This window comes from Nerophis lumbriciformis, linkage group LG32, assembly GCF_033978685.3.
Source record: "Nerophis lumbriciformis linkage group LG32, RoL_Nlum_v2.1, whole genome shotgun sequence".
Lineage (NCBI taxonomy): Eukaryota > Metazoa > Chordata > Actinopteri > Syngnathiformes > Syngnathidae > Nerophis > Nerophis lumbriciformis.
Window position 1 is genome coordinate 1899497 of NC_084579.2, and position 26922 is coordinate 1926418.

At 41.8% G+C, this 26922-nt stretch overlaps 2 protein-coding genes across 4 annotated transcripts in view; one reads left to right on the forward strand and one right to left on the reverse strand.

Annotated features, from left to right (window-relative positions):
* On the reverse strand, positions 1-20690 carry asb3 (ankyrin repeat and SOCS box containing 3). Of its 3 annotated transcripts, none has more exons than XM_061926788.2 (9): positions 20580-20690; positions 15714-15958; positions 15468-15623; positions 15295-15407; positions 9954-10086; positions 1062-1239; positions 481-996; positions 281-414; positions 1-210 (listed from the first exon to the last, which is right to left on the reverse strand). In XM_061926788.2, exons 2-9 carry the CDS (start codon positions 15919-15921, stop codon positions 53-55), a joined length of 1596 nt encoding a protein of 531 aa, XP_061782772.1. In that variant the 5' UTR covers positions 15922-15958; positions 20580-20690; the 3' UTR covers positions 1-52. The 3 variants fall into 3 exon arrangements, with proteins under 3 accessions (XP_061782772.1, XP_061782773.1, XP_061782771.1); XM_061926789.2 differs by lacking the exon at positions 20580-20690 and adding an exon at positions 20080-20096; XM_061926787.2 differs by lacking the exon at positions 20580-20690 and adding an exon at positions 18253-18376.
* The window catches only part of lg32h10orf88 (linkage group 32 C10orf88 homolog), a 19451-nt gene continuing 13160 nt past the window's right edge, over positions 20632-26922 (forward strand). The window contains exons 1-4 of the mRNA XM_061926790.2: positions 20632-20807; positions 25134-25267; positions 25334-25534; positions 25604-25664. Coding sequence (XP_061782774.1) covers positions 25140-25267; positions 25334-25534; positions 25604-25664 — 390 coding nt within the window. The 5' untranslated portion in view covers positions 20632-20807; positions 25134-25139. The remainder of the gene's footprint in view (positions 20808-25133; positions 25268-25333; positions 25535-25603; positions 25665-26922) is intronic.

Consider the following 26922-nt stretch of genomic DNA (forward strand, 5'->3'; position numbering starts at 1 on the left):
TTTGAACTTTCATAGCAGAAAGAAACTGTGATCATCACCAGCCAAGGAACATTTAGTCAGAAGGCTTGGGAATGTCCCTGAAGCGGAGAAAGTCCTGCAGGCAGCATGGCACGGGCAGCTGCTGGACACAGTCGGTCCTCATGACCACGTCTGGTCCCAACTGTTGTCGGACCTCCAGGCGGCACAGGTGGGCGAGAGTAGGGATGGAGTCTGGATGGAGGAGGAGAGGAGATTTTGTTTAGAATCGCTTAGTAAAATATCATCTTAGCTTGCGGTGTACCAAAGTGGGGGTGTGGTTGCCACGTCTCCTCCGCCCGTCTCCGACCCAGAACGACTTTGTCAGCGTGCGACAAGGTGGACCAGTTGACAAAGTGCAGGAGATAGTTCACCACGTCACTGCGTGCCCCCCCCAGCCTGCAAGGCACAAAAGAGGTGAAGCAGCAAAAAAAAAAAAGGCGGGACAAAAGGAGACGGACATACAAGTTGGGCTGCAGCAGCAACGTTGGTTCGAGTCCCGCCTGCAGAACACCAGGCAGCCAATAGTTGGCGTGCAGAACATCACCCAGCACCGCACGCAGCATGTCCCTCAGCTCCTGCTGCGTCATCACCCTCTTGCCCGCACGCCGCGCCGCTGCCGAGTCGCCACTTTCTGGAGGCGTGATCCACATGATGGACAACACCTCCTCCAGCAGGGGGCGCTTGTCAAAACGTACAATGTCCGTCCAATCATCCTCCTTCAGACGGGCGCCCGCCTCCAGCAGCACGCTTATCAGTGGATTGTGATCAGCGAGGTGCGCCTCGTGTACGGCGGCGGCGAAAGGCGAGCGGTAGCCCAGGAGGTCGTCGCAGTCTTGTCCATCGGGGCTGAAGCCTTCATTCAGAAGCAGCTTTAGAACCTCCAGGTGTTTCCCCTGGACCGCCGAGTAGACCGGACTCACCATGCCCTCGCCTCTATCACACCTGCGCTCCGTGGCGGGTACCAGCCTCCTGACGATGCTGTGCACGCCAACACGAGGGTTACCATGGTGACAAATAGCATTTCAAGTTGAGTCCATCAGTACCTGCAATGGCCGAACTCGGCGGCGGCGTGGATGGGAAGTTGGGGCCAATCCTTACTGCAGGTCATGTTGGGGTCGGCGGCGTGCTCCAACAGGACGTCCACGCAGGCGGCGTGACCCTCCTGGCAGGCGATCAGCAGCGGCGTGGCCATGTCAGCCGCCTGCGTGTTCACGTTGGCACCTTCACGTCACAACATGTTCTTGCTTGGTAAGGCATCAAAAACTCTTTGATGGCCCAGGTGTTACACCTGAGCCAGGACAGGTGGTGCACTTTCAAACACACTCCAACTTAAGTTTCTCAAAAAAAATAGCTTTATTTGCAAGTGTTGTCCCGATATCAATATTTTGGTACCGGTACCAAAATATATTTCAATACTTAAAGGGGACCACAAAAATGTCATTATTGTCATTATTGTAACAAACAATGTTAGTGTAAAAACAAAGCAAACACACTGAATAGGTGTGTTCATGTTTGTGCTATGGCGCCATCTTTTGGACAAGTTTGCTAACTGAAGGTGCTACATCGCCCTTCTGTTCCCACTGAACTATGAATCCAAAGTACAGTTACCTTTCGGTCTTCTAGCCATCCGTTGTGTTTCTACTTGTATGGATGTTTCTTTCATCACTCCATGCAACGTTTGTAATTCCATCCATCCATCCATCTTCCTCCGCTTATCCGAGGTCGGGTCGCGGGGGCAGCAGACTAAGCAGGGAAGCCCAGACTTCCCTCTCCCCAGCCACTTCGTCCAGCTCCTCCCGGGGGATCCCGAGGCGTTCCCAGGCCAGCCGGGAGAGATAGTCTTCCCAACGTGTCCTGGGTCTTCCCCGCAACCTCCTACCGGTCGGACGTGCCCTAAACACCTCCCTAGGGAGGCGTTCGGGTGGCATCCTGACCAGATGCCCGAACCACCTCATCTGGCTCCTCTCCATGTGGAGGAGCAGCGGCTTTACTTTGAGCTCCTCCCGGATGGCAGAGCTTCTCACCCTATCTCTAAGGGAGAGACCCGCCACCCGGCGGAGGAAACTCATTTCGGCCGCCTGTACCCGTGATCTTGTCCTTTCGGTCATAACCCAAAGCTCATGACCATAGATGAGGATGGGAACGTAGATCGACCGCTAAATTGAGAGCTTTGCCTTCCGGCTCAGCTCCTTCTTCACCACAACGGACCGATACAGCGTCCGCATTACTGAAGACGCCGCACCGATCCGCCTGTCGATCTCACCATCCACTCTTCCCTCACTCGTGAACAAGACTCCCAGGTACTTGAACTCCTCCACTTGGGGCAAGATCTCCTCCCCAACCCGGAGAAGGCACTCCACCCTTTTCCGGGCGAGAACCATGGACTCGGACTTGGAGGTGCTGATTCTCATCCCAGTCGCTTCACACTCGGCTGCGAACCGATCCAGTGAGAGATGAAGATCCTGGCCAGATGAAGCCATCAGGACCACATCATCTGCAAAAAGCAGAGACCTAATCCTGCAGCCACCAAACCAGATCCCCTCAACGCCTTGACAGCGCCTAGAAATTCTGTCCATAAAAGTTCAGAACAGAATGGGTGACAAAGGGCAGCCTTGGCGGAGTCCAACCCTCACTGGAAACGTGTCCGACTTACTGCCGGCAATGCGGACCAAGCTCTGGCACTGATCATACAGGGAGCGGACTGCCACAATCAGACAGTCCGATACCCCATACTCTCTGAGCACTCACCACAGGACTTCCCGAGGGACATGGTCGAATGCCTTCTCCAAGTCCACAAAACACATGTAGACTGGTTGGGCAAACTCCCATGCACCCTCAAGGACCCTGCCCAGAGTATAGAGCTGGTCCACAGTTCCACGACCAGGACGAAAACCACACTGTTCCTCCTGAATCCGAGGTTCGACTATCCGGCGTAGCCTCCTCTCCAGTACACCTGAATAGACCTTACCGGGAAGGCTGAGGAGTGTGATCCCACGATAGTTAGAACACACCCTCCGGTTCCCCTTCTTAAAGAGAGGAACCACCACCCCGGTCTGCCAATCCAGAGGTACCGCCCCCGATGTCCACGCGATGCTGCAGAGTCTTGTCAACCAAGACAGCCCCACAGCATCCAGAGCCTTAAGGAACTCCGGGCGGATCTCATCTACCCCCGGAGCCTTGCCACCGAGGAGCTTTTTAACTACCTCAGCAACCGCAGCCCCAGTTTGTAAGTTTTACAATATAACTAAAACAATTCTTACTTACTAAAGCGTCCCCTGTGTGATGTCTGTACGTGCCATCGTAATGTAATCAAGCTAGCGTCGTTAGCATTAGCTAATATGCTAACAGATTTACGGGTGCCTGTGTTAGTATTATTAACTTCCAATGGCATTCTTTTTGTATTGGTTCACTTTCACAAATTCCTCAGTAAATTCACCAAAACATCACTGTGGAGTTACTGAGTCTGTTTAGCTGATTGGGGAGCTAGCTTGCGCAGGTAATGGGTCCATGACCATGACTTCTGTTTTGTTTGATCAGCCGTTTTACTGCCATGTTGCACACACCGTTTGGAAACAATTAAAGTATGTAAATACCAGTGACGTGCGGTCACTAGAGGCAGGTGAGGCGGGGCCTCACGTGCCATCTTGGAAAGAAAAAAAATGTAAAAAGAAAAAAAAAAAATTAAATTGTTATATGTATCCAGTGATTATACTATAAAGTTATTTTCCATATTTTTATTCAAAATCGCTGAATTTTCACATTTGCCGTTCAAATACTGAGAAGAAACGGTGCGGTGATCAGCAGCCAGTTGAGGCGCGTCACTCAGTGCCTCAACATGGATTGCGGACTGGGCTAACTGCTGGCCTGCTGTGCAGTGAGACTGTATTGCTATATGAATTATATTATACATTTCCATAGTTTAGTTAGCTGAGGTATATAATGTACAGTGTATTTTGTCAACAACTGTATGTGTGTAACGTATTTCTTGTGCTGAGCGATCATAAAACTGCTGCGAAGACGCACTGGCTGAGGCTCGCGTAACCCCGCCTCCTGGTGCTGGTTAAGGCCCCTTCGCCGCAGACTGCACCCCCCGACGGGAGCGCCACACCAACCAAAGCCCACACCCAAACCCTCCACGTGCAAGACCGAATCCACCCAAAAAAAGTCACTTAACAAGAAGCCAAAAAGTGCAAAAACAACATTGCTCGCGCCGGAGGAGCCGTGAACGACTGCAAGGACACAACATTAGGTACACCTGCAGACTGCAGCACGGATTTCATATTACATTCATTCACAACTCCTCCAACACCAACACCACTGTTCCCGCACTTATAAGTAAAGGTAAGACCATAATAACGTTTTTTTTATTAAATGTGCTTTTTTGTGTGCTACAGTTTGTACGTGTAAAGTTAAAGTTAAGTTAAAGCAGGGGCGTCACTAGCTTTTAAGGACAGGGGGGGCTTTGCCCCCAGGAGATGCACAGGATGCGAGCGAATGTTACGCACGAGCACAAAACTTCACAAACGGCTAACAAAGACTTAGAAATTATTCATTGTTATTATTATTATTTTAAAAAAATGCACGGGACGAAATGAAATGTTCCCCGGGACGATGGCTTTTAACCATATATTTTCTTTTTCTTTTTATGTATTTATTCATTTTACATTTTATATTAAATGTCTTGGTTTTTCCTCCCTCTGAAAATCCTATTAAATGTTTAACAAGCCATCCTATAATAATAAAACAGCTATTAATGTAACAATACAATAAAACAAATATATTTAATGATGTTTTTTTTCATTATTTTAACAATAGGCTAATGCATATTACTTTATATAGATTCTACAAGAAACACAAAACTTCAAAAATAAATGATTTACAATTGCACACACAAGGTTTTGTGCAGCTTCACTCATTGTAAAGGAAGATAATGTGCTTCGTACATCTGCAGGACCGCAAGCAAGGTCGCAGAGAAAATGCGGGCTGGAATTTGAGTGATGTGGGCATTTTCTATATGAACAAGTGGAATGGATTGGATACCCACGCACGAAAGGGGCTACGAAGTGAGGGGAAACTGAGTGAATAATAACAGGTTATATGATTATTTATTTAAACTCATATTTGGGCCACTTTATAATGAATATGTCGGCATTTATTTGTAAAAAAAAACAAAAAAAACCACCAAATTATTTAGGGGGGCTTAAGAATATTTTAGGGGGGCTTGATCCCCCCTAAAATAGGCCTAACAACGCCAATGAGTTAAAGTAGCAATGATTGTCACACACACACTAGGTGTGGTGAAATTTGTCCTCTGCATTTGACCCATCCCCTTGATCACCCCCTGGGATGTGAGGGGAGCAGTGGGCAGCAGCGGCGCCACGCCCGGGAATAATTGTTGATGATTTAACCCCCAATTCCAAGCCTTGATGCTGAGTGCCAAGCAGGGAAGAATGTTGGTATGAGCTTTTAAACATAACCCGTTAACTGCTGCCAATCAAATGGTGAATAAGATACTCTTTAGGGTTCATATGTTTGTAAATCTGACTGTGATGAAGTCAGTGCCTCACCAGCCATCAACCTCACCGCACGTCACTGGTAAATACATTTTTACAGTCTTTTTTTGTTGTTTATACCACAATTTCCGGACTATAAGACTTGATTCCTACGCTTTGAACCGCGTGGCTTATAAAACAATGCGGCTAATTTACGGATTTTTCTTCACCTATGACCATAATGTTTTGTGTCAAATAGTTTTAATTAAACCCACGGCGCCTTCTTTTGGACGGCGTTGCGGGTTGAAAATGTACTTTGTGTTTTAATGCTTCAAACCGTGAGTAAAACTGCCCGTGGCGTTTTCTGCTCCAAAGGATTCCTCATTCATCCCTCCAAGCAACATTTGTAAGTATTACATCCATCCATCCATTTTCTACCGCTTATTCCAGCGTTTCTCAAAGTGTGGGGCGCGCCCCACTGGTGGGGAATAGAGACATGACAGGTGGGGCGCGAGGAACGGGAGGAAATTTCACTTAAAAAATGTTTTTTTAATTATTATATTCTTAGATTATTTTTTTTACTATGCTTTCATTTTCTATACACACTGTAAATCACGTTGTGATTCTGTCTGTGAAATCCGCTTTATAAATAAATGGAAATTACCGGTACTTATTTTTACTGTAGGCTTTATATTTCTCGGTACGAGCGAAAGTTTGACAGACATAGCAACAGTAACTAATGGGGGCGGGGCTAAGCGGAACAAACTTTCGCGCGGATGGGTAGCAGGCTAATGTGTGGATCACAATTACACAAATATATACATTTGTGACTCGCACCTCAAAGGTCGTCGAGCCAGAGCCAGCGCCTGCAGAGAAACAAAAATGTGACGGGCACACACTGTGTCATTCACCGGGAAGCACTCGCGTCAAGGCAGCTCAGCCCCGAACTCAATGAGGTTTTAACAGATGTTGTGAGCGCGGTAGATTTGATCAAAACACGACCACTGAAAGTGCGACTGTTCTCTGCACTGTGTGAGGAAATGGGAGCTGATCATACAGCCGTGCTGTTTCACAGTGAAGCAAGGTGGCTCTCCTGGGGGAAAGTGCTGTCACTTGCCCTGTCTTGCCAAATGCATAGCTCCTCCTTTTTTTTTTTGCAAAGAGGCACTTTTATTGTATTTATTATTGAACTTGATGCAAGTTATAACACTTTTTTTGATTTATTATTGAACTTGATGCAAGTTATAACACTTTTGTTTTATTTATTATTGAACTTGATGCAAGTTATAACACTTTTTTTGATTTATTATTGAACTTGATGCAAGTTATTTGATTTATTATTGAACTTGATGCAAGTTATAACACTTTTATTTGATTTAATATTGAACTTGATGCAAGTTAACACTTTTTTTTTTATTATTGAACTTGATGCAAGTTAACACTTTTGTTTTATTTATTATTGAACTTGATGCAAGTTATAACACTTTTTTTTATTTATTATTGAACTTGATGCAAGTTATTTGATTTATTATTGAACGTGATGCAAGTTATAACACTTTTTTTGATTTATTATTGAACGTGATGCAAGTTATAACACTTTTTTTGATTTATTATTGAACTTGATGCAAGTTATAACACCTTTTTGATTTATTATTGAACTTGATGCAAGTTATAACACTTTTTTTGATTTATTATTGAACTTGATGCAAGTTATAACACTTTTATTTGATTGATTATTGAACTTGATGCAAGTTATAACACTTTTTTTGATTTATTATTGAACTTGATGCAAGTTATAACACTTTTATTTGATTTATTATTGAACGTGATGCAAGTTATAACACTTTTTTTGATTTATTATTGAACGTGATGCAAGTTATAAGACTTTTTTTAATTTATTTTTGAACTTTATGCAAGTTATAACAGTTTTTTTGATTTATTATTGAACGTGATGCAAGTTATAACACTTTTTTTGATTTATTATTGAACTTGATGCAAGTTATAACACTTTTGTTTTATTTATTATTGAACTTGATGGAAGTTATTTTATTTATTATTGAACTTGATGCAAGTTATACCACAGCTGCACAGTTATTTTATTTATTATTGAACTTAATGTTATTTTATGTTATTGAGTTTGAATGTATACAACTTGATGTTCAATAAATTTTAAAATGTTAAAGCTTGGCATTAGCGCTCTGTTGGGGCGATGGGGGCAGGTGGGGCTTGAAAACTCCCCCTTGTCCAAAGTGGGGGATGACAAAAAAAGTTTGAGAACCACTGGCTTATTCCTTTCGGGGTTGCTGGAGCCTATCTCAGCTACAATCGGGCGCTACTTTATATTACATTTATCAGCACTATTTTGTAAAAAAAAAAAATACATAAAAATAAAACATCCAACAGGACATTTTAAGTAGCCTTTAGCCCCCTTAATTAGACAAAACATTATTTACCGGTAATGAAAGAAAACATAAGCATATAAATATTGTGGGCTTTGTGATGATGGAGTGCACCATCTGCTGTGTTTCACGGCTGGGAAGACTGGCATGTGTGTACAGACACCGTTTGCAAACAATTAAGGCATGTAAATCAACATTTCTGTGTAAATAACTCATTTCACCAGGTATACAGTGGGGCAAAAAAGTATTTAGTCAGCCACCGATTGTGCAAGTTCTCGCACTTAAAATGATGACAGAGGTCTGTAATTTTCATCATAGGTACACTTCAACTGTGAGAGACAGAATGTGAAAAAAAAATCCAGGAATTCACATTGTAGGAATTTTAAAGAATTTATTTGTAAATTATGGTGGAAAATAAGTATTTGGTCACTTGAAACAAGGAAGATCTCTGGCTCTCACAGACCTGTAACTTCTTCTTTAAGAAGCTCTTCTGTCCTCCACTCATTACCTGTATTAATGGCACCTGTTTGAACTGGTTATCTGTATAAAAGACACCTGTCCACAGCCTCGAACAGTCAGACTCCAAACTCCACTATGGCCAAGACCAAAGAGCTGTCAAAGGACACCAGGAATAGAATTGTAGACCTGCACCAGACTGTGAAGAGTGAATCTACAATAGGCAAGCAGCTTGGTGTGAAAAAATCAACTGTGGGAGCAATTATCAGAAAATGGAAGACATACAAGACCACTGGTAATCTCCCTCGATCTGGGGCTCCACGCAAGATCTCATCCCGTGGGGTCAAAATGATCATGAGAACGGTGAGCAAAAATCCCAGAACCACACGGGGGGACCTGGTGAATGACCTGCAGAGAGCTGGGACCAAAGTAACAAAGGTTACCATCAGTAACACACTACGCCGACAGGGAATCAAATCCTGCAGTGCCAGACGTGTCCCCCTGCTTAAGCCAGTGCATGTCCAGGCCCCTCTGAAGTTTGCCAGAGAGCACATGGATGATACAGCAGAGGATTGGGAGAATGTCATGTGGTCAGATGAAACCAAAATAGAGCTTTTTGGTATAAACTCAACTCGTCGTGTTTGGAGGAAGAAGAATACTGAGCTGCATCCCAAGAACACCATACCTACTGTGAAGCATGGGGGTGGAAACATCATGCTTTGGGGCTGTTTTTCTGCTAAGGGGACAGGCCGACTGATCCGTGTTAAGGAAAGAATGAATGGGGCCATGTATCGTGAGATTTTGAGCCAAAACCTCCTTCCATCAGTGAGAGCTTTGAAGATGAAACGTGGCTGGGTCTTCCAGCATGACAATGATCCCGAACACACCGCCCGGGCAACGAAGGAGTGGCTCCGTAAGAAGCATTTGAAAGTCCTGGAGTGGCCTAGCCAGTCTCCAGACCTCAACCCCATAGAAAATCTGTGGAGGGAGTTGAAAGTCCGTGTTGCTCGGCGACAGCCCCAAAACATCACTGCTCTCGAGAAGATCTGCATGGAGGAATGGGCCAAAATACCAGCTACTGTGTGTGCAAACCTGGTAAAGACCTATAGTAATCGTTTGACCTCTGTTATTGATAACAAAGGTTATATTACAAAGTATTGAGTTGAATTTTTGTTATTGACCAAATACTTATTTTCCACCATAATTTACAATTAAATTCTTTAAAAATCCTACAATGTGAATTCCTGAATTTCTCATTCTGTCTCTCACAGTTGAAGTGTACCTATGATGAAAATTACAGACCTCTGTCATCATTTTAAGTGGGAGAACTTGCACAATCGGTGGCTGACTAAATACTTTTTTGCCCCACTGTATACCTGCGGCTTATATTCTGGTGCGGCTAATATATGGAAAAATATATTTTCTTCTAAAATGTCGTGGTTGTGGCCATTGCGCTCTATAGTCTGGAAAATACAGTGTATGATATATATATATATATATATGTTGTTATTATGGTATTAAAAGACCTATATCAGGTTATACATGTTTGAGCAGCACCAGCTGGATCTTGGCGGAGTGATGTACTTACCGGCCTCCACCAGGACCTTCAGGCATGTCCTCCGTTCATGCTGGGCTGCCAGGAAGAGAGGTGTGAGTCCGTTGTCATCGCGGGCCTCCAGGTGTGCCACGCCTGCCAGCATGCTGACCACGCCTTCATGTCCCTACAAAAGAGGAGGTTCTAGAGTGGAGCATGTTTATATCGCATTTGAATATTACATAGTGAAGAGAGAGATGTTGATAGAACCTGTGTTAATGTGAGCGAGCCAATTAATGCCCTGGGTTACACTGAACTAGGGCTGTAGGGTATACCGGTACTAGTATAGTATCGCGGTACTAATGAATCAAAAAACGGTAAGAAAAGTACCGGTTTGCCATATTTCTTTTCTACAGGCATGACGGTGCGTCGTGGTCATGTGGTGACATTGCTGGTTTTACGAGCAGAGGAGCATGTTGGGCAGCGCACACACACGGAGTACTTACAAGCAGACACAGTGTGTAGACAGAAAAGGGAGAATAGACGCATTTTGGTGTAAAAAGTAAAGATAAAGGTGAAGTTATAACACTGAAACACCCTCAGGAAGAGATGCTTTAAGACATGGCTAGCTAGCTGGCGGCTAACGTCCATCCGCAGTGTTTTAGCTACTTCTAAATCACTAATCTTGGTCTCCAAATAACGTTTCTTACAAGTAGCATGATCACTGGAGGACGAGGAATAGCTAAACATGCTTCACTACACACCGTAGGAGGATTCAATAGCTCACCGCCGTCACAATGTAAACAAATGCCATGGGTGGATCTACACCTGACATCCACTGTAATGATACCAAGTACAAGAGCGTATCTAGTCCATACTACTATGATTATATCGATATTTTTTTAGCATCACACAATCTTTTTTCACGTTTAAAAAAAAAAATCATATTATGTTTATAAATTCAGTAAATATGTCCCTGGACACATGAGGACTTTGAATATGACCAATGTATGATCCTGTAACTACTTGGTATCACATCCATACCTAAATGTGTGGTATCATCCAAAACTAATGTCAAGTATCAAAGAAGAGAAGAATAAGTGATTATTACATTTTAACAGAAGTGTAGATAGAACATGTTGAAACAGAAAATAAGCAGATATTAACAGTAAATGAACAAGTAGATTAATAATCCATTTTTACAGTTTGTCCCTCATAATGTGTACAAAAATAATAGGTGTATAAATGACACAATATGTTACTGCATACGTCAGCAGACTAATTAGGAGTCTTTGTTTGTTTACTTACTACTAAAAGACAAGTTGTCTAGTATTTTATTTAAGGACTAAATGACAATAATAAACATATGTCTCATCTACCCTAAGATTAATTCAAATAATGACATTTTTTGTGCTCCCCTTTATTTAGAAAAGTATAGAAAAGTATCAAAATCAGTGTTGGGACTAACGCGTTACAAAGTAACGCGTTACTGTAACGCTGTTAGTTTCGGCGGTATCTAGTAATCTAACGCGTTATTTTTTATATTCAGTAACTCAGTTACCGTTACTACATGATGCGTTACTGCGTTATTTTACGTTACTTTTTATGTAGTATAAAGTGTGTTTTATCGGAGGGCTGCTGTGTCATCGTTCTGATTCTTCTTGTGTCACAAGCCGGAGAAGAGAGACATGCGCTCTGTGTGGGTGTGTGGGGAGGGAGGGGAGGGAGGAGAGGGGGGCGTGTCTGATCATGGCGGAGCCAGAAGTCGAGTTTGCTAACATGGAGATATTTTCATTACTTTTCTTTTGTCGAGCACAAAGAAAAGAACATTTTAGTTAAATGTAAATTGTGCTTTGGATCAAAGATGCCATCTACTGCCCAAAACAGCAATTCAAATCTGCTGAAACAAGCTACATAGCAACATGCTTCCACGAAGCTAGTAAAGAGAGATAGAGGATCCAATGACACTTCACCTCAAACCACCATCAGTCAGCATTTAAGGTACACACACTCTGTCAATCAATGTTCCCTCTAATTGTTCATGTGTGAGCAAACGCAAAAAGTCCCTGAGCATTGAGTGGAGTCCATGTGAGCAACATCACACCTGCACACTGTGGCTACACCAGCAGCACACCTGGCCCAAACCTCACTAAATAACAACTTCCATCTCCATCCATCCATCCATTTTCTACCGCTTGTCCCTTTCGGGGTCGCTGGAGCCTATCTCAGCTGCATTCGGGCGGAAGGCTGGGTACACCCTGGACAAGTCCCCACCTCATCACAGGGCCAACACAGATAGACAGACAACATTCTCTTATTATTAGAATCAAATGACAGCAGTCATTTCCATTTCTAATATAAGTGTTTAGGCCCACTTACAATGACAATAACAACAAATATTGTTTTTTATGAACTGTGTACTTGTATTGTTTGTCTGGGTGGAGGTCCTGCTTTGGAAATAGTTTGTACCCCTTTCAGACATTGCATTAAGTTTCCATTAAAACATTCACATGTTGCACAATGAGATGTAAGCAGGGGATCATGTGTACATTCCTGCAACTTGTAAAAAATATATTTTTATTAGTATGTATTTAATATATTAACAGCATTTAATGATTAATATTTATAAATTAAGATTCCTAATAAATGACACTAGAATAGGCACACATTTGATTGGTAAATCATCGAGTAACGACCTGGAATGACACTTTACGTGTGGTGTTGGAGTTGTCCGACATTTTGTGTGGCTGTAAACGCATCACTGGCTAAGTGCCATATGTGCATGTGTTGGCGCAAGTGAGAAAGAGCGAGCGGCTGCTGCTGATATAACAGTGATGTGTTTATGGCCGACAATAAAGAGTTTTGCTCAGTAAAGTGATGGATGGAATTCATGTCCTCAAAGCGTCTCGACAGACGTATTATTATATTTGAACAATGATGACGAAAATGGTTTTCTGTCGTGTTCGTGTCGTGTCGAAAATTGTTATGCGCTTATTTTTTTATTTGATTTTGTGCGTGGCATAGATTTGCCGTGCGCAGAGGACGCTTGAGCAGTGCACAATTGCACATGCGCGCTCCTGAGAGGGAACGTTGCTGTCAATTCTCTTATATACTCTTTCATTCTAGACTTCTAGAGTGTTTGATTATCACATCACTCTAAATGTATAGACTATAAAGTTCACAAACATAAAGAGGGATGCTAGTGGGCCAGGCCAATCTTTCCTTATCTCTAAACTAAAACTGGGGAAATGTGTCGAGTGTTCTGGGCTTCAGACATGATTTTGTGTCAGAATTTCTTGGGGGAAAAATGCCTGGTTAGACTTTGTGTATGTAGTGTGTGCCTTTCTTGCTTTACATCTATGCTGTTATTATGTTGTTTGTTACTTATGTATGTTATGTTGCAGCTATTTAAAATAGTTTTGTCAAATTGTTCTGGCCAGAAACAAATTGGCCTTTGTAACATATCTTTGTCTTTGTGTGTTGTATGTAGAGCACATTGCTTAGCAGAGTTGAGTGATGCAAATGCATGTCAAGTTGATCAACAGATTGTATTATTGTCCAGTGCAATAACAGTACTGACATGAAGGCTAAAAGGGCATTAATTGGAGCTTTAAAAAAAAAAAAAAAAAAAAAAAAAAGTAACTAAGTAGTTACTTTTCACAGTAACGCATTACTTTTTGGTGTAAGTAACTGAGTTAGTAACTGAGTTACTTTTGAAATGAAGTAACTAGTAACTATAACTAGTTACTGTTTTTCAGTAACTAACCCAACACTGCTTGGTATCACATCCATACCTAAATGTGTGGTATCATCCAAAACTAATGTCAAGTATCAAAGAAGAGAAGAATAAGTGATTATTACATTTGAACAGAAGTGTAGATAGAACATGTTAAAAGAGAAAATAAGCAGATATTAACAGTAAATGAACAAGTGGATTAATAATCCATTTTTACAGTTTGTCCCTCATAATGTGTACAAAATAATAGGTGTATAAATGACACAATATGTTACTGCATAGACTAATTAGGAGTCTTTGTTTGTTTACTTACTACTAAAAGACAAGTTGTCTAGTATTTTATTTAAGGACTAAATGACAATAATAAACATATGTCTCATCTACCCTAAGATGAATTCAAATACCGTATTTTCCGCACCATAAGGCGCCCTGGGTTATAAGCCACGCCTTCAATGAACGGCATATTTCAAAACTTTGTCCACCTATAAGCCGCCCCGTGTTGTAAGCCGCATCTAACTGCGCTAAAGGAATGTCAAAAAAACAGTCAGATAGGTCAGTCAAACTTTAATAATATATTAAAACCAGCGTGATGTGGGCGCGCATGGAATCGTATATCAACATGGACGGAGCTGCGTGAAAAAAGCCACCCGGCCTCTTCGCGTAAACTTAAACTTACCTTAACCACTCGCTCATCTTTTCTTCATCCATCCCTTCGAGTTAGCTTTTATGATGACGCCGGCTGGAAAGGTCTCTTTTGGCAAGGTCTTCCTTTTGAATATCACCATGGGTGGAAGTTTCTGGCCATTAGCATGGCAAGCTAGAACCACAGTGAAGGATGACTTCTCATTCCCTGTGGTGCGAATATTCACCGTACGCGCTCCCGTTGTATCCACAGTGCGGTTCACAGGAATATCAAAAGTCAGTGGAACCTCGTCCATGTTGATAATGTTCTCTGGCCGGATCTTTTTTTCAGCTATCTTGTTTTTACAATATGCACGGAAAGTAGCCAGCTTTTCTTGAAAGTCTTTAGGCAGTTGCTGTGAAATAGTAATCCGTGTGCGGATGGAGAGATTGCGTCTTTTCATGAACCGGATCCCTGTCGCTTAGTAGGAGCCATTTTGTGGTCTTTACAGATGTAAACACACAAAGGAAATGAAACGTACGGTAATATCCGCGCGCTTTTTCTTCTTCTACGCGGGCGGGTGGTTGCTTACAGTAGAAGAAGAAGCGCTTCCTGTTCTATGGGGGCGGGTGCTTACCTTGGCGGTTGCTTGCGTAGAAGAAGAAGCACTTCCTCTTCTACGGGGAAAAAAGATGGCGGCTGTTTACCGTAGTTGCGAGACCTAAACTTTATGAAAATGAATCTTAATATTAATCCATATATAAAGCGCACCGGGTTAAAAGCCGCACTGTCAGCTTTTGAGTAAATTTGTGGTTTTTAGGTGCGGCTAATAGTGCGGAAATGACATTTTTTGTGCTCCCCTTTATTTAGAAAAGTATAGAAAAGTATCAAAATACATTTTGGTACCGGGACAACCTAAGACAGAAGGTACTGGAACATTTAGGAAGAGAAAAGACAAGAATGTTGTCTCCCAGCACAAACCTGATTTCTATATTTGTTTGTGTGACCTAGTTCCAGTGGGGACTAGGACTACGCACCTTGAAAACAGCCTGATGAAGGCAGGTCCAGCAGAAAGACGAGTGGTTGCCGTTGACCCGGGCACCTTTGTCCAGCAGCAGCCGCACCACGTCCCGGTGGTTGCCGCTGACCGCTGCAGGACCACAGCCATGGTGAGCCCACACAGGATGCTAACACACACCTGCTGCTTTACCTGCATACAGAGGACTGGACAGGTCATTGGTGGACTGGTTGATGTTGGCGCCCGCTCTCAGGAGGATGCGGACCATCGCCAGGCAGCCTCGCTTTGCCGCCAGGTAGCAGGCAGACTCCCCCTCGTGAGTGGCAGAGTTGATGAAGGAAGGGCCGGCTGCAGACAGAAAACACACATCTGCTATTTGAAATGTCCAACATAAAAGGTTTTGCCAGGTTTCTGGACTACTTCTATGTGTTGTGGTACCAGTCAGAGCGGCCGCCGACAGAATCTCCTTCAGGCAGCCCACAGTGCTGGCGGCGGCCGCCTCGTGCAGGGCCGTCCAGCCTCGGTTGTCGTGACAGTCCACACTGTGGCCCTCGCGGATCAGCTTCCGTACGATCCTCCTGCAGCCGCCGCGAGTGGCCTTGGCCAGGCAGGACACCGTGTCGTCGTAGCACTCGGCGAAGTCCATGGCGTGGTCCGCAACCGCAACCTGACTCACCTATGGTCTACAAGCGGAGTGCATAACTTTATTACAATTTTGGCCAGCTCCTTATCTGTTTTGAAGTAGCAGCTGCATGTCTTTCTGAGCGAGAGGGGAACACTGCAGAGGACACAATGTGAATGTTCAAATTGTGTTTTTGTTTGTCTATGCAACCATACGTACGCGATGTGTAGCTCATTTTGGGGTTTTTCGTTGTTTTACATTTGTAGCTGCATGTAGAAATGGAGCCGCTGCAGCCGACTGCATCAGCTCTGTGCTCTTTCAATGCCTTTTTTGTCCTTTGTGTTCTCTATTGTTTCCATCCAATAATGCTCAGTTGGAGCTTCTCAGGCCACATATCTATACTCTAGTGATGGCGCATGCGTCGAGCTCATAGAGCGAAACCCTGTGTCGGTGCGCGTACCGCTTTTAGAAAGTCACGTGACCGATCATGAGCTGTTTTGGTCACGTGACCGATACGCGAACTGTGTCGCACTGACGCCTCCTCTGTGCCCTGTGAGCGGCTCTTTTCTGCAGCCGGAGAAATAATAACTAAGAAGAGAAATCGTCTAAAATGTAATACGTCAGAAAAACTTTTTTTTTTTTTTTTTTTAATAAAAATGTGTAAAAAAAAAAAAAAAAAAAAATTCCCAGTCCACAATCATCCACAACACGTTCTCTTAGATTTCCATGTTCACATTATTTATTGACTGTATCTAAAAAAGATACAAATATATTTTTATTTAAATGAAGATATGAAATAATCCTAAATGAAATGCAATGACTTGGTTTATATTATTGTATATACTAGGGCAGGGGTCACCAACGCGGTGCCCGCGGTCACCAGGTAGCCCGTAAGGACCAGATGAGTCGCCCGCTGGCCTGTTCTAAAAATAGCTCAAAGAGCAGCACTTACCAGTGAGCTGCCTCTATTTTTTAAATGTTATTTATTTACTAGCAAGCTGGTCTCGCTTTGCTCGACATTTTTAATTCTAAGAGAGATAAAACTCAAATAGAACTTGAAAATCCAAGAAAATATTTTAAAGACTTGGTCTTCACTTGTTTAAATAAATTCATTTATTTTTTTTACTTTGCTTCTTATTACTTTTAGAAATACAATTTTAGAGAAAAAATACAACCTTAAAAATGATTTTAGGATTTTTAAACAAATATACCTTTTTACCTTTTAAATTTCTTCCTCTTCTTTCCTGACAATTTAAATCAATGTTCAAGTATTTTTTTTTTTTTTTATTGTAAAGAATAATAAATATTTTTGCTTCTGGTTTTTCGATGAAGAATATTTGTGAAATATTTCTTCAAACTTACTATGATTAAAATTCAAAAAAATTATTCTGGCAAATCTAGAAAATCTGTAGAATCAAATTTAAATCTTATTTCAAAGTATTTTGAATTTCTTTTAAAATTGTTGTTCTGGAAAATCTAGAAGAAATACTGATTTGTGTTTGTTAGAAATATAGCTTGGTCCAATTTGTTAAATATTCTAACAAAGTGCAGATTGGATTTTAACCAATTTAAAACATGTCATCAAAATTCTAAAATGTATCTTAATCAGGAAAAATTGCTAATGATGTTCCAGAAATTCTTTTTTTAATTTTTTCAAAAAGATTCAAATTAGCTAGTTTTTCTCTTCTTTTTGTCGGTTGAATTTTGAATTTTAAAGAGTCGAAATTGAAGATAAACTATGTTTCAAAATGTTATTTTAATTTTTTCCGTGTTTTCTCCTCTTTTAAACCGTTCAATTAAGTGTTTTTTTTAATTATTTATTCTCTACAAAAAACCTTCCGTAAAAGGAAAAAAAAATGTACGACGGAATGACAGACAGAAATACCCATTTTTTTTATATATATAAATTTATTTATTTAGCTATTTTTGTTTAAATCACACTTACGTGTAACTTACAAATGACAATATATTTATCTATTTAAGTGTGTATCAAACTGGTAGCCCTTCGCATTAATCAGTACCCAAGAAGTAGTTTTTGGTTTCAAAAAGGTTGGTGACCCCTGTACTAGGGCATCAAATCAGTGTCAGTTGAGTCGGTCCATAGGTTGCCTGTAGGGATTTTTAATGTCCAGCAGATGTCAGTATTTAGTGACACAGTATCGACACAGTATCAATACAGATTTGCAATGTGTCGAAACGCTTCATGACGCCTCATCAACCCATCACTAGAATACACTTTGAACAAATCTGTATTTATTTTTAAACACGTCTATCTTGGTTATTAGTTTACTTCAAACATGGTGGTAAAATGTTAACATACATAAATACATAAATCAAATAAATTAACAAACGTACCAAATATCCGCTGCGGTTGGAAAGAAAGTGAAGCGCAGACGGCTCTCATGACGCACTTTTATGACGTCACCCAAACACCGGAAGTGCAGCAAAGCATGTTTGTAGCTTTGTACTGTTTTTGTACTTATTTTGACTATTATTATTTCTCAATTGTTTGTAAATGTTGCAATTTAAAAATAAAGGTTTATCAAATTAAACAAAAAAAAAAAGCATGTTTAACAACTTCGATCCACAGTTTGCATAGTCTGCGTAAATACCCTTTTTTTTTTTAGACAAGAAATAATAAGTTAACACGTAAATAAATGGTAAATTAACATTAGTAATTTGTAAGTTAACATGTAAATAAATGGTAAGTTAACACGTAAATAAATAGGTTAACACATCCATAAGTAATAAGTTAACGCGTAAATAAATAATAAGTTAACACGTAAATAAATGTTACATTAACACATAAATAATAAGTTAACACATAGATAAATAGTAAGTAAATACATAAATCAATTAATTAAAAAACGAACCAAATATCCGCTGCGGCTCTCATGTCTCAGTTTCATGACGTCACCCAAACACCGGAAGTGCAGCAAAGCATGTTTGTAGCTTTGTACGATTTTTGTACAATTTTGATTATTATTATTTCTCAATTGTTTGTAAATGTTGCAATTTAAAAATAAAGGTTTATAAAATTCAACAAAAAAAATAAAAAATAAAAAGCATGTTTGTGGCTTTAACAACTTCGATCCACAGTTTGCATAGTCTGCGTAAATACCCTTTTTTTTTAGACAAGAAATAATAAGTTAACACGTAAATAAATGGTAAATTAACACGTAAATAAATAGGTTAACACATAAATAAGTAATAAGTTAACGCGTAAATAAATAATAAGTTAACACGTAAATAAATGTTACATTAACACATAAATAATAAGTTAACACATAAATAAATAGCAAGTAAATAGTATTTACTTACTATTTATTTATGTGTTAACTTAAGTTAACACAAATAAATAGTATTTACTTACTATTTATTTATGTGTTAACTTATTATTTATGTTTTAATGTAACATTTATTTACGTGTTAACTTATTATTTATGTGTTAATGTAACATTTATTTACGTGTTAATTATCATTTATTTACGTGCTAACTTATTTATTTACGCGTTAACTTAACTTAGCGTTAACTTATTACTTATTTATGTGTTAACTTGTTTATTTAACTTACCATTAATTTACGTGTTATTATTTATTGTCTAAAAAAAGGGTATTCACGCGGACTCCGCTAACTGTAGATCGAAGTTGCTAAAGCTACAAACATGCTTTTTTAAAATTATTTTTCATTTTAATTTTTTTTTTTTTTTTAATTTTATAAACCTTTATTTATAAATTGCAACATTTACAAACAATTGAGAAATAATAATCAAAATTGTACAAAAATCGTACAAAGCTACAAACATGCTTTGCTGCACTTCCGGTGTTTGGGTGACGTCATAAAACTGAGACATGAGAGCCGCAGCGGATATTTGGTTCGTTTTTGAATTCATTGATTTATGTATTTAGCAAATACATAAATTTGGTTCGTTTTTGAATTCATTGATTTATGTATTTAGTAAATACATAAATTCATTGATTTATGTATTTAGTAAATACATAAATTCATTGATTTATGTATTTAATACATAAATAAATGAATTTATATATTTAGTAAATACATAAATTCATTGATTTATGTATTTAGTAAATACATAAATTCATTGATTTATGTATTTAGTAAATACATAAATTCATTGATTTATGTATTTGATACATAAATCAATGAATTCAAAAACGAACCAAATATCCGCCGCGGCTCTCATGTCTCAGTTTTGTGACGTCACCCAAACACCGGAAGTGCAGCAAAGCATGTTTGTAGCTTTGTACGATTTTTGTACAATTTTGATTATTATTTCTCAATTGTTTGTAAATGTTGCAATTTATAAATAAAGGTTTATAAAATAAAAAAAATAAAATTTAAATTAAAAATAATTTCAAAAAAGCATGTTTGTAGCTTTAGCAACTTCGAGCTACAGTGAGCGGAGTCCGCGTGAATACCCTTTTTTTAGACAATAAATAATAACTTAACACGTAAATGAATGGTAAGTTAAATAAATAAGTTAACCCGTAAATAAGTAATAAGTTAACGCTAAGTTAAGTTAACGCGTAAATAAATAAGTTAACACGTAAATAAATGATAATCAACACGTAAATAAATGTTACATTAACACATACATAATAAGTTAACACATAAATAAATAGTAAGTAAATAGATAAATCAATGAATTCAAAAAACGAACCAAATATCCGCTGCGGTTTTATGACGTCACCCAAACACCGGAAGTGCAGCAAAGCGTGTTTTTAGCTTTAGCAACTTGGATCCACAGTTAGCCTAAACAGCCTTTTTTTTTAATCTGTACTCTTTCCAATTGGAATGGACAGGGTTGAAGGTTCGAAGATGATAGAAGACATTCCAAGACGGGAGCACAGAAAACTGCGTCACTGATTGTTTTAGCGGGAGATATCTGGTAGGAATGTTCCGTCCAATCTATTTGATGACGTCTACAAAGTGCTTTTAGCGTTTGTAACACCTCATTAATAATAAATACTGTCAACAGGATTTTCATTCAGGAAATATTGTCAAATATCTTATCTTTAGCTTCTGGTTGTTTTTTTATTTTTATTTATTTATTTAAAAAAAATAATTAATTTGATAAACCTTTATAGACTTAGACTTAGACTTCCTTTTTATTGTCATTCAAATTTGAACTTTACAGCACAGATAAGAACGAAATTTCGTTACATAAGCTCATGGTAGTGCAGGATAAAAAAGCAATAAGGTGCATATATAAATAATATCCATCCATCCATCCATCCATCTTCTTCCGCTTATCCGAGGTCGGGTCGCGGGGGCAGCAGCCTAAGCAGGGAAGCCCAGACTTCCCTCTCCCCAGCCACTTCGTCCAGCTCCTCCCGGGGGATCCCGAGGCGTTCCCAGGCCAGCCGGGAGACATAGTCTTCCCAACGTGTCCTGGGTCTTCCTCGTGGCCTCCTACCGGTCGGACGTGCCCTAAACACCTCCTTAGGGAGGCGCTCGGGTGGCATCCTGACCAGATGCCCGAACCACCTCATCTGGCTCCTCTCGATGTGGAGGAGCAGCGGCTTTACTTTGAGCTCCCCCCGGATGACAGAGCTTCTCACCCTATCTCTAAGGGAGAGCCCCGCCACCCAGCGGAGGAAACTCATTTCGGCCGCTTGTACCCGTGATCTTGTCCTTTCGGTCATAACCCAAAGCTCATGACCATAGGTGAGGATGGGAACGTAGATCGACCGGTAAATTGAGAGCTTTGCCTTCCGGCTCAGCTCCTTCTTCACCACAACGGATCGATACAGCGTCCGCATTACTGAAGACGCCGCACCGATCCGCCTGTCGATCTCACGATCCACTCTTCCCTCACTCATGAACAAGACTCCGAGGTACTTGAACTCCTCCACTTGGGGCAGGGTCTCCTCCCCAACCCGGAGATGGCACTCCACCCTTTTCCGGGCGAGAACCATGGACTCGGACTTGGAGGTGCTGATTCTCATCCCAGTCGCTTCACACTCGGCTGCGAACCGATCCAGTGAGAGCTGAAGATCCTGGCCAGATGAAGCCATCAGGACCAAATCATCTGCAAAAAGCAGAGACCTAATCCTGCAGCCACCAAACCAGATCCCCTCAACGCCTTGACTGCGCCTAGAAATTCTGTCCATAAAAGTTATGAACAGAATCGGTGACAAAGGGCAGCCTTGGCGGAGTCCAACCCTCACCGGAAACGTGTCCGACTTACTGCCGGCAATGCGAACCAAGCTCTGACACTGATTATACAGGGAGCGGACCGCCACAATCAGACAGTCCGAAACCCCATACTCTCTGAGCACTCCCCACAGGACTTCCCGAGGGACACGGTCGAATGCCTTCTCCAAGTCCACAAAGCACATGTAGACTGGTTGGGCAAACTCCCATGCACCCTCAAGGACCCTGCCGAGAGTATAGAGCTGGTCCACAGTTCCACGACCAGGACGAAAACCACACTGTTCCTCCTGAATCCGAGGTTCGACTATCCGGCGTAGCCTCCTCTCCAGTACACCTGAATAGACCTTACCGGGAAGGCTGAGGAGTGTGATCCCACGATAGTTAGAACACACCCTCCGGTTCCCCTTTTTAAAGAAAATAAATAATAGATATATATAAATATATATATAAATAAATAGATTACTGTACAGATAAATATATTGCACTTTTCCACATGCATCCACGTTTATGGATGTATGTTATATTGTCTTTTTTATTCCAGCGAGTTAATCCATTTTGGGGGGAGTTGAGGGGATAATTTAATTATGATGCGTTCAAGAGTCTTACGGCCTGAGGGAAGAAGCTGTTACAGAACCTGGAGGTTCTCCTTCGGAGGCTGCGGAACTTCTTTCTAGAGTCCAGCAGTGAAAACAGTCCTTGGTGGGGGTGGGAGGAGTCTTTGCAGATTTTCTGAGCCCTGGTCAGGCAGCGGCTTTTTGCCATCTCCTGGATAGGAGGAAGAGGAGTCCTGATGATCTTTTCCGCCGTCCTCACCACTCTCTGGAGAGACTTCCAGTCTGAGGCATTGCAGGCTCCAGTCCAGACAGAGATGCTGTTGGTCTCTATAGTGCCTCTGTAGAATGTGCTGAGAGAGCTGTGCTCTTTTCATCACACGCAAAAAGTGCATGCGCTGCTGAGCTCTTTTTACAAGAGCTCCGGTGTGTAGTTTATTTATAAATTGCAACATTTACAAACAGTTGAGAAATAATCAAAATACGTACAAAACAGCGCCAGGGTGTTGTATACTCAAAGTAACTAAAATAGAATGATATATATATATATATATATATATATATATATATATATATATATATATATATATATGTATGTGTGGGGAAAAAAAATCACAAGACTATTTCATCTCTACAGGCCTGTTTCATGAGGGGGGGTACCCTCAATCATCAGTAAATGATTGAGGGTACCCCCCCTCATGAAACAGGCCTGTAGAGATGAAATAGTCTTGTGATTTTTTTCCCCACACATACATATATTGCGCTCTACTACAGTATCGAGCACTATTTTTTGGATAACCTTATTAAGACATATATATATATATATATATATATATATATATTAGAGATGCGCGGTTTGCGGACACAACCGCGGAGTCCGCGGATTATCCGCGGATCGGGCGGTTGAAATTAAAAAAAATTAGATTTTATCCGCGGGTCGGGTCGGGCGGTTGAAATAAAAAAAAATTAGATTTTAAATAGATTCAGGCGGGTGGCAGTTAAACCAATTGGTAAATATATATACATAGTTAAATGTTGTTACCCACATACGAAAAACGAGCAGGCACCTGCAGCATATGCCACAACAGAAGAAGAAAAAAAAAAGAGATGGACACTTTTACGGAGCGGAGAAGGCCCCCGACGCCTCGCCGGGGTCCGGGACCGAGGCCCCTTCCCCCGAGAGGGCCCCACCGGGAGTCGTAGCTGAGGCGATCCGCGAGAAGGGCCCGACGCACGTCCAGGGTCACCACCGCGCCCACCGCACGACACCCCGCCTCGTCCGCCTTCGCCGCAGCCGGCGTCACGCGCAGCAGGTAAGCAGCTTACCTGCCCGCCACCCCCGTGGCCGGGGGCTCGTAACAGGGGTCACTCCGCGCGCTCCGCCCGCGCAGCTTACCTGCCCGCCACCCCCGTTGCCAGGGGCGCGTAACAGGGGTCACTCCGCGCGCAGTGCGCTCACGAAAGGGGTGGGGCTCACCCTGGTTGATATAGACAGCAGGACGGTGGCCATGGAAGTCGGAACCCGCTAAGGAGTGTGTAACAACCCACCTGCTGAATCAACTAGCCCTGAAAATGGATGGCGCTGGAGCGTCGGGCTCATACGCGGCCGTCGCCGGCAGCGAGACGCGCTTGGAGATGCGCTCAGCGCGGCTCCCATATGATTGAGCACTGGTGTGCGTCTGGGCCGTGACAGCGTGGCACGCGAATGTCTGTGCTGCATTGGATCAGTCTTTAACAGGCAAAAGCTTTATAACCTCACTAATGCCTTGCATCGTCTATATTAGATATATAACAACGGGCGGGTGCGGGCGGGTGCGGTTCTGATTAAATGTTAGATCGGGTGGATGGCGGATGGTTGACGACTTTCTGATGCGGTTGCGGATGATAATATATATATATATATATATATATATATATATATATATATATATATATATATATATATATATATATATATATATATATATATAACAAACAAAGTGCAAAGCCATAGGCTCACACAATTTCAGTAAATAATTTAAATTTGGAACACAGCATCATCGTTTTCACCGCTTTTTGGTTGTTAGAGGTAGAGAGTGTTTTAACGTAGAGTTCTAATTCTTTTTTTAAAGGCACAAAAAACTGGTCGGGTATTGAGAAACTTACATTTATGAATATAAAACTTAGCCAATAGTATAATGAGGTTGCAAAGGTAAAATTCCTTTTCACATTTTGTTTCATACAGTGTATATCCAAATAGCACATCTTTAAAACAAAGCGCAAGTTTGTCATGAATATTGTCCAGGATGAAGCGACAGATGATTGATTGATTGAAACTTTTATTAGTAGATTGCACAGTACAGTACATATTCCGTACAATTGACCACTAAATGGTAACACCCCAATAAGTTTTTACACTTGTTTAAGTCGGGGTCCACTTAAATCGATTGATGGTAATTGATGATGCCTGCCATAGTGATGGAGTGCTTTATTAGCTTCTGGTTGGTGATGTATAAGTGTCATCTCAGGGCGTCATGGTGGAAGTTGGCGTGAAGAGCGAAGGGGCGTGGCTCTGCCAGCCTGAGGGACGCTGCCTGGCTGACGTGGTGCTGGCTGTTGACGTAACTACGACAGATGAAGATGACGTCCCAGTGACACGTTGGTATGATGCTGCAACTTGTGGTGTAAGCGCTTCACTCCCAAGCTGAGACCATGTCCGCCTTCTCAGGGGCGCCCCGGTCCTGTTGGAGCGCGTGGACGAAGACTCCCCCTGCGTCTTGACTGTGACGTGTAGCCCCGCCTCCCCCGCCGCCATCAGCCGCCTGCTGCTCGTCAGCGAGGCTCGGACCATGGAGGTGTACCTGCAGACGGGAGAATACGGCGGAACGGTTCGGGGAGAGCGGTGGGACCAGGTGCAGCATCCGGACAGGTGAGGCGTGACTGCGGGGTCACATGATGTTAAGAAACACCGTGACGTCATTTTCTATCGTGGCGGCAGAGGGCCGTTCTACAGGAAGCAGCTGACCCTGGAGGAGGGGTCATCGTCATGTGACGTCAAGGTGAGTCCACCTGACACTTGATTGCTAAAAATCAATTCAGTTATTGTTGAGTCCAAATAATTGAGTACAGTAGCGATGTTACCCCAGCAAATATTGAAAACATGCTTATTTTTGATGCTAAACCAGGGCTCCCATCATTTGTGAGGGCTTTCATAAATAAATAGAAATTGCTCATTTGACCAAGCCAGCCTGACATTAATAAGAACCAAAACAACTTACAGTTGTGAGGACTAGCTTTTTACTCGCTTTGCATGCGTTGCCTCAACACCGTAGCTCAGGTGGTCGTTGAGCGGAACATCTAACGGTGCTCCAAAATAACCAAATACAACATGTAAATTAAAGCTGCAAGCAGCATTGGTCGGGCCCGCGTATTTGGCAGGTGCTAGTCCTAAGTGTCCCAATACTTTTGTCTACTTTTAGTCTGAAGTGTCCCAAGACTTTTGTCTAGTGTACCTACCTTGTCTGCATTGTGTGGGCACGTTGGTGCTTCCTGCTTTTGAGCAGCCATCTTAAAAAAACAGCAGCGCAGCAGCATCAGTGCAGCGGGTCTTTGAAGGGTCATAAAATCAAAACCGGAGCAGGTATTAAAAAGCTGTTCTATACTGTATTTTCCGCACCATAAGGCGCCCTGGGTTAAAAGCCGCGCCTTCAATGAACGGCATATTTCAAAACTTTGTCCACCTATAAGCCGCCCGGTGTTGTAAGCCGCATCTAACTGCGCTAAAGGAATGTCAAAAAAACAGTCAGATAGGTCAGTCAAACTTTAATAATATATTAAAAACCAGCGTTCTAACAACTCTGTTCACTCCCAAAATGTACGCAAATGTGCAATCACAAACATACGTATATCAACATGGACAGAGCTGCGTGAAAAAAGCCACCCGGCCTCTTCGCGTAAACTTAAACTTACCTTAACCACTCGCTCATCTTTTCTTCATCCATCCCTTCGAGTTAGCTTTTATGATGACGCCGGCTGGAAAGGTCTCTTTTGGCAAGGTCTTCCTTTTGAATATCACCATGGGTGGAAGTTTCATTAGCATGGCAAGCTAGAACCACAGTGAAGGATGACTTCTCATTCCCTGTGGTGCGAATATTCACCGTACGTGCTCCCGTTGTATCCACGGTGCGTTTCACAGGAATATCAGTTGCTGTGAAATAGTAATCCGTGTGCGGATGGAGAGATTGCGTCTTTTCAAGAACCGGATCCCTGACGCTTAGTAGGAGCCATTTTGTGGTCTTTACAGATGTAAACACACAA

Coding starts and splice junctions, on each gene's coding strand:
- asb3 (XM_061926788.2), bottom strand. CDS start 15,921: ATGGACTTCGCCGAGTGCTACGACGACACGGTGTCCTGCCTGGCCAAG. Junction 1,240..9,953: donor GAAGGTCCTGGTGGAGGCCG/GTAAGTACATCA, acceptor TGTGACGTGAAG/GTGCCAACGTGAACACGCAG. Junction 415..480: donor TTGCTGCTGCAGCCCAACTT/GTATGTCCGTCT, acceptor TGTGCCTTGCAG/GCTGGGGGGGGCACGCAGTG.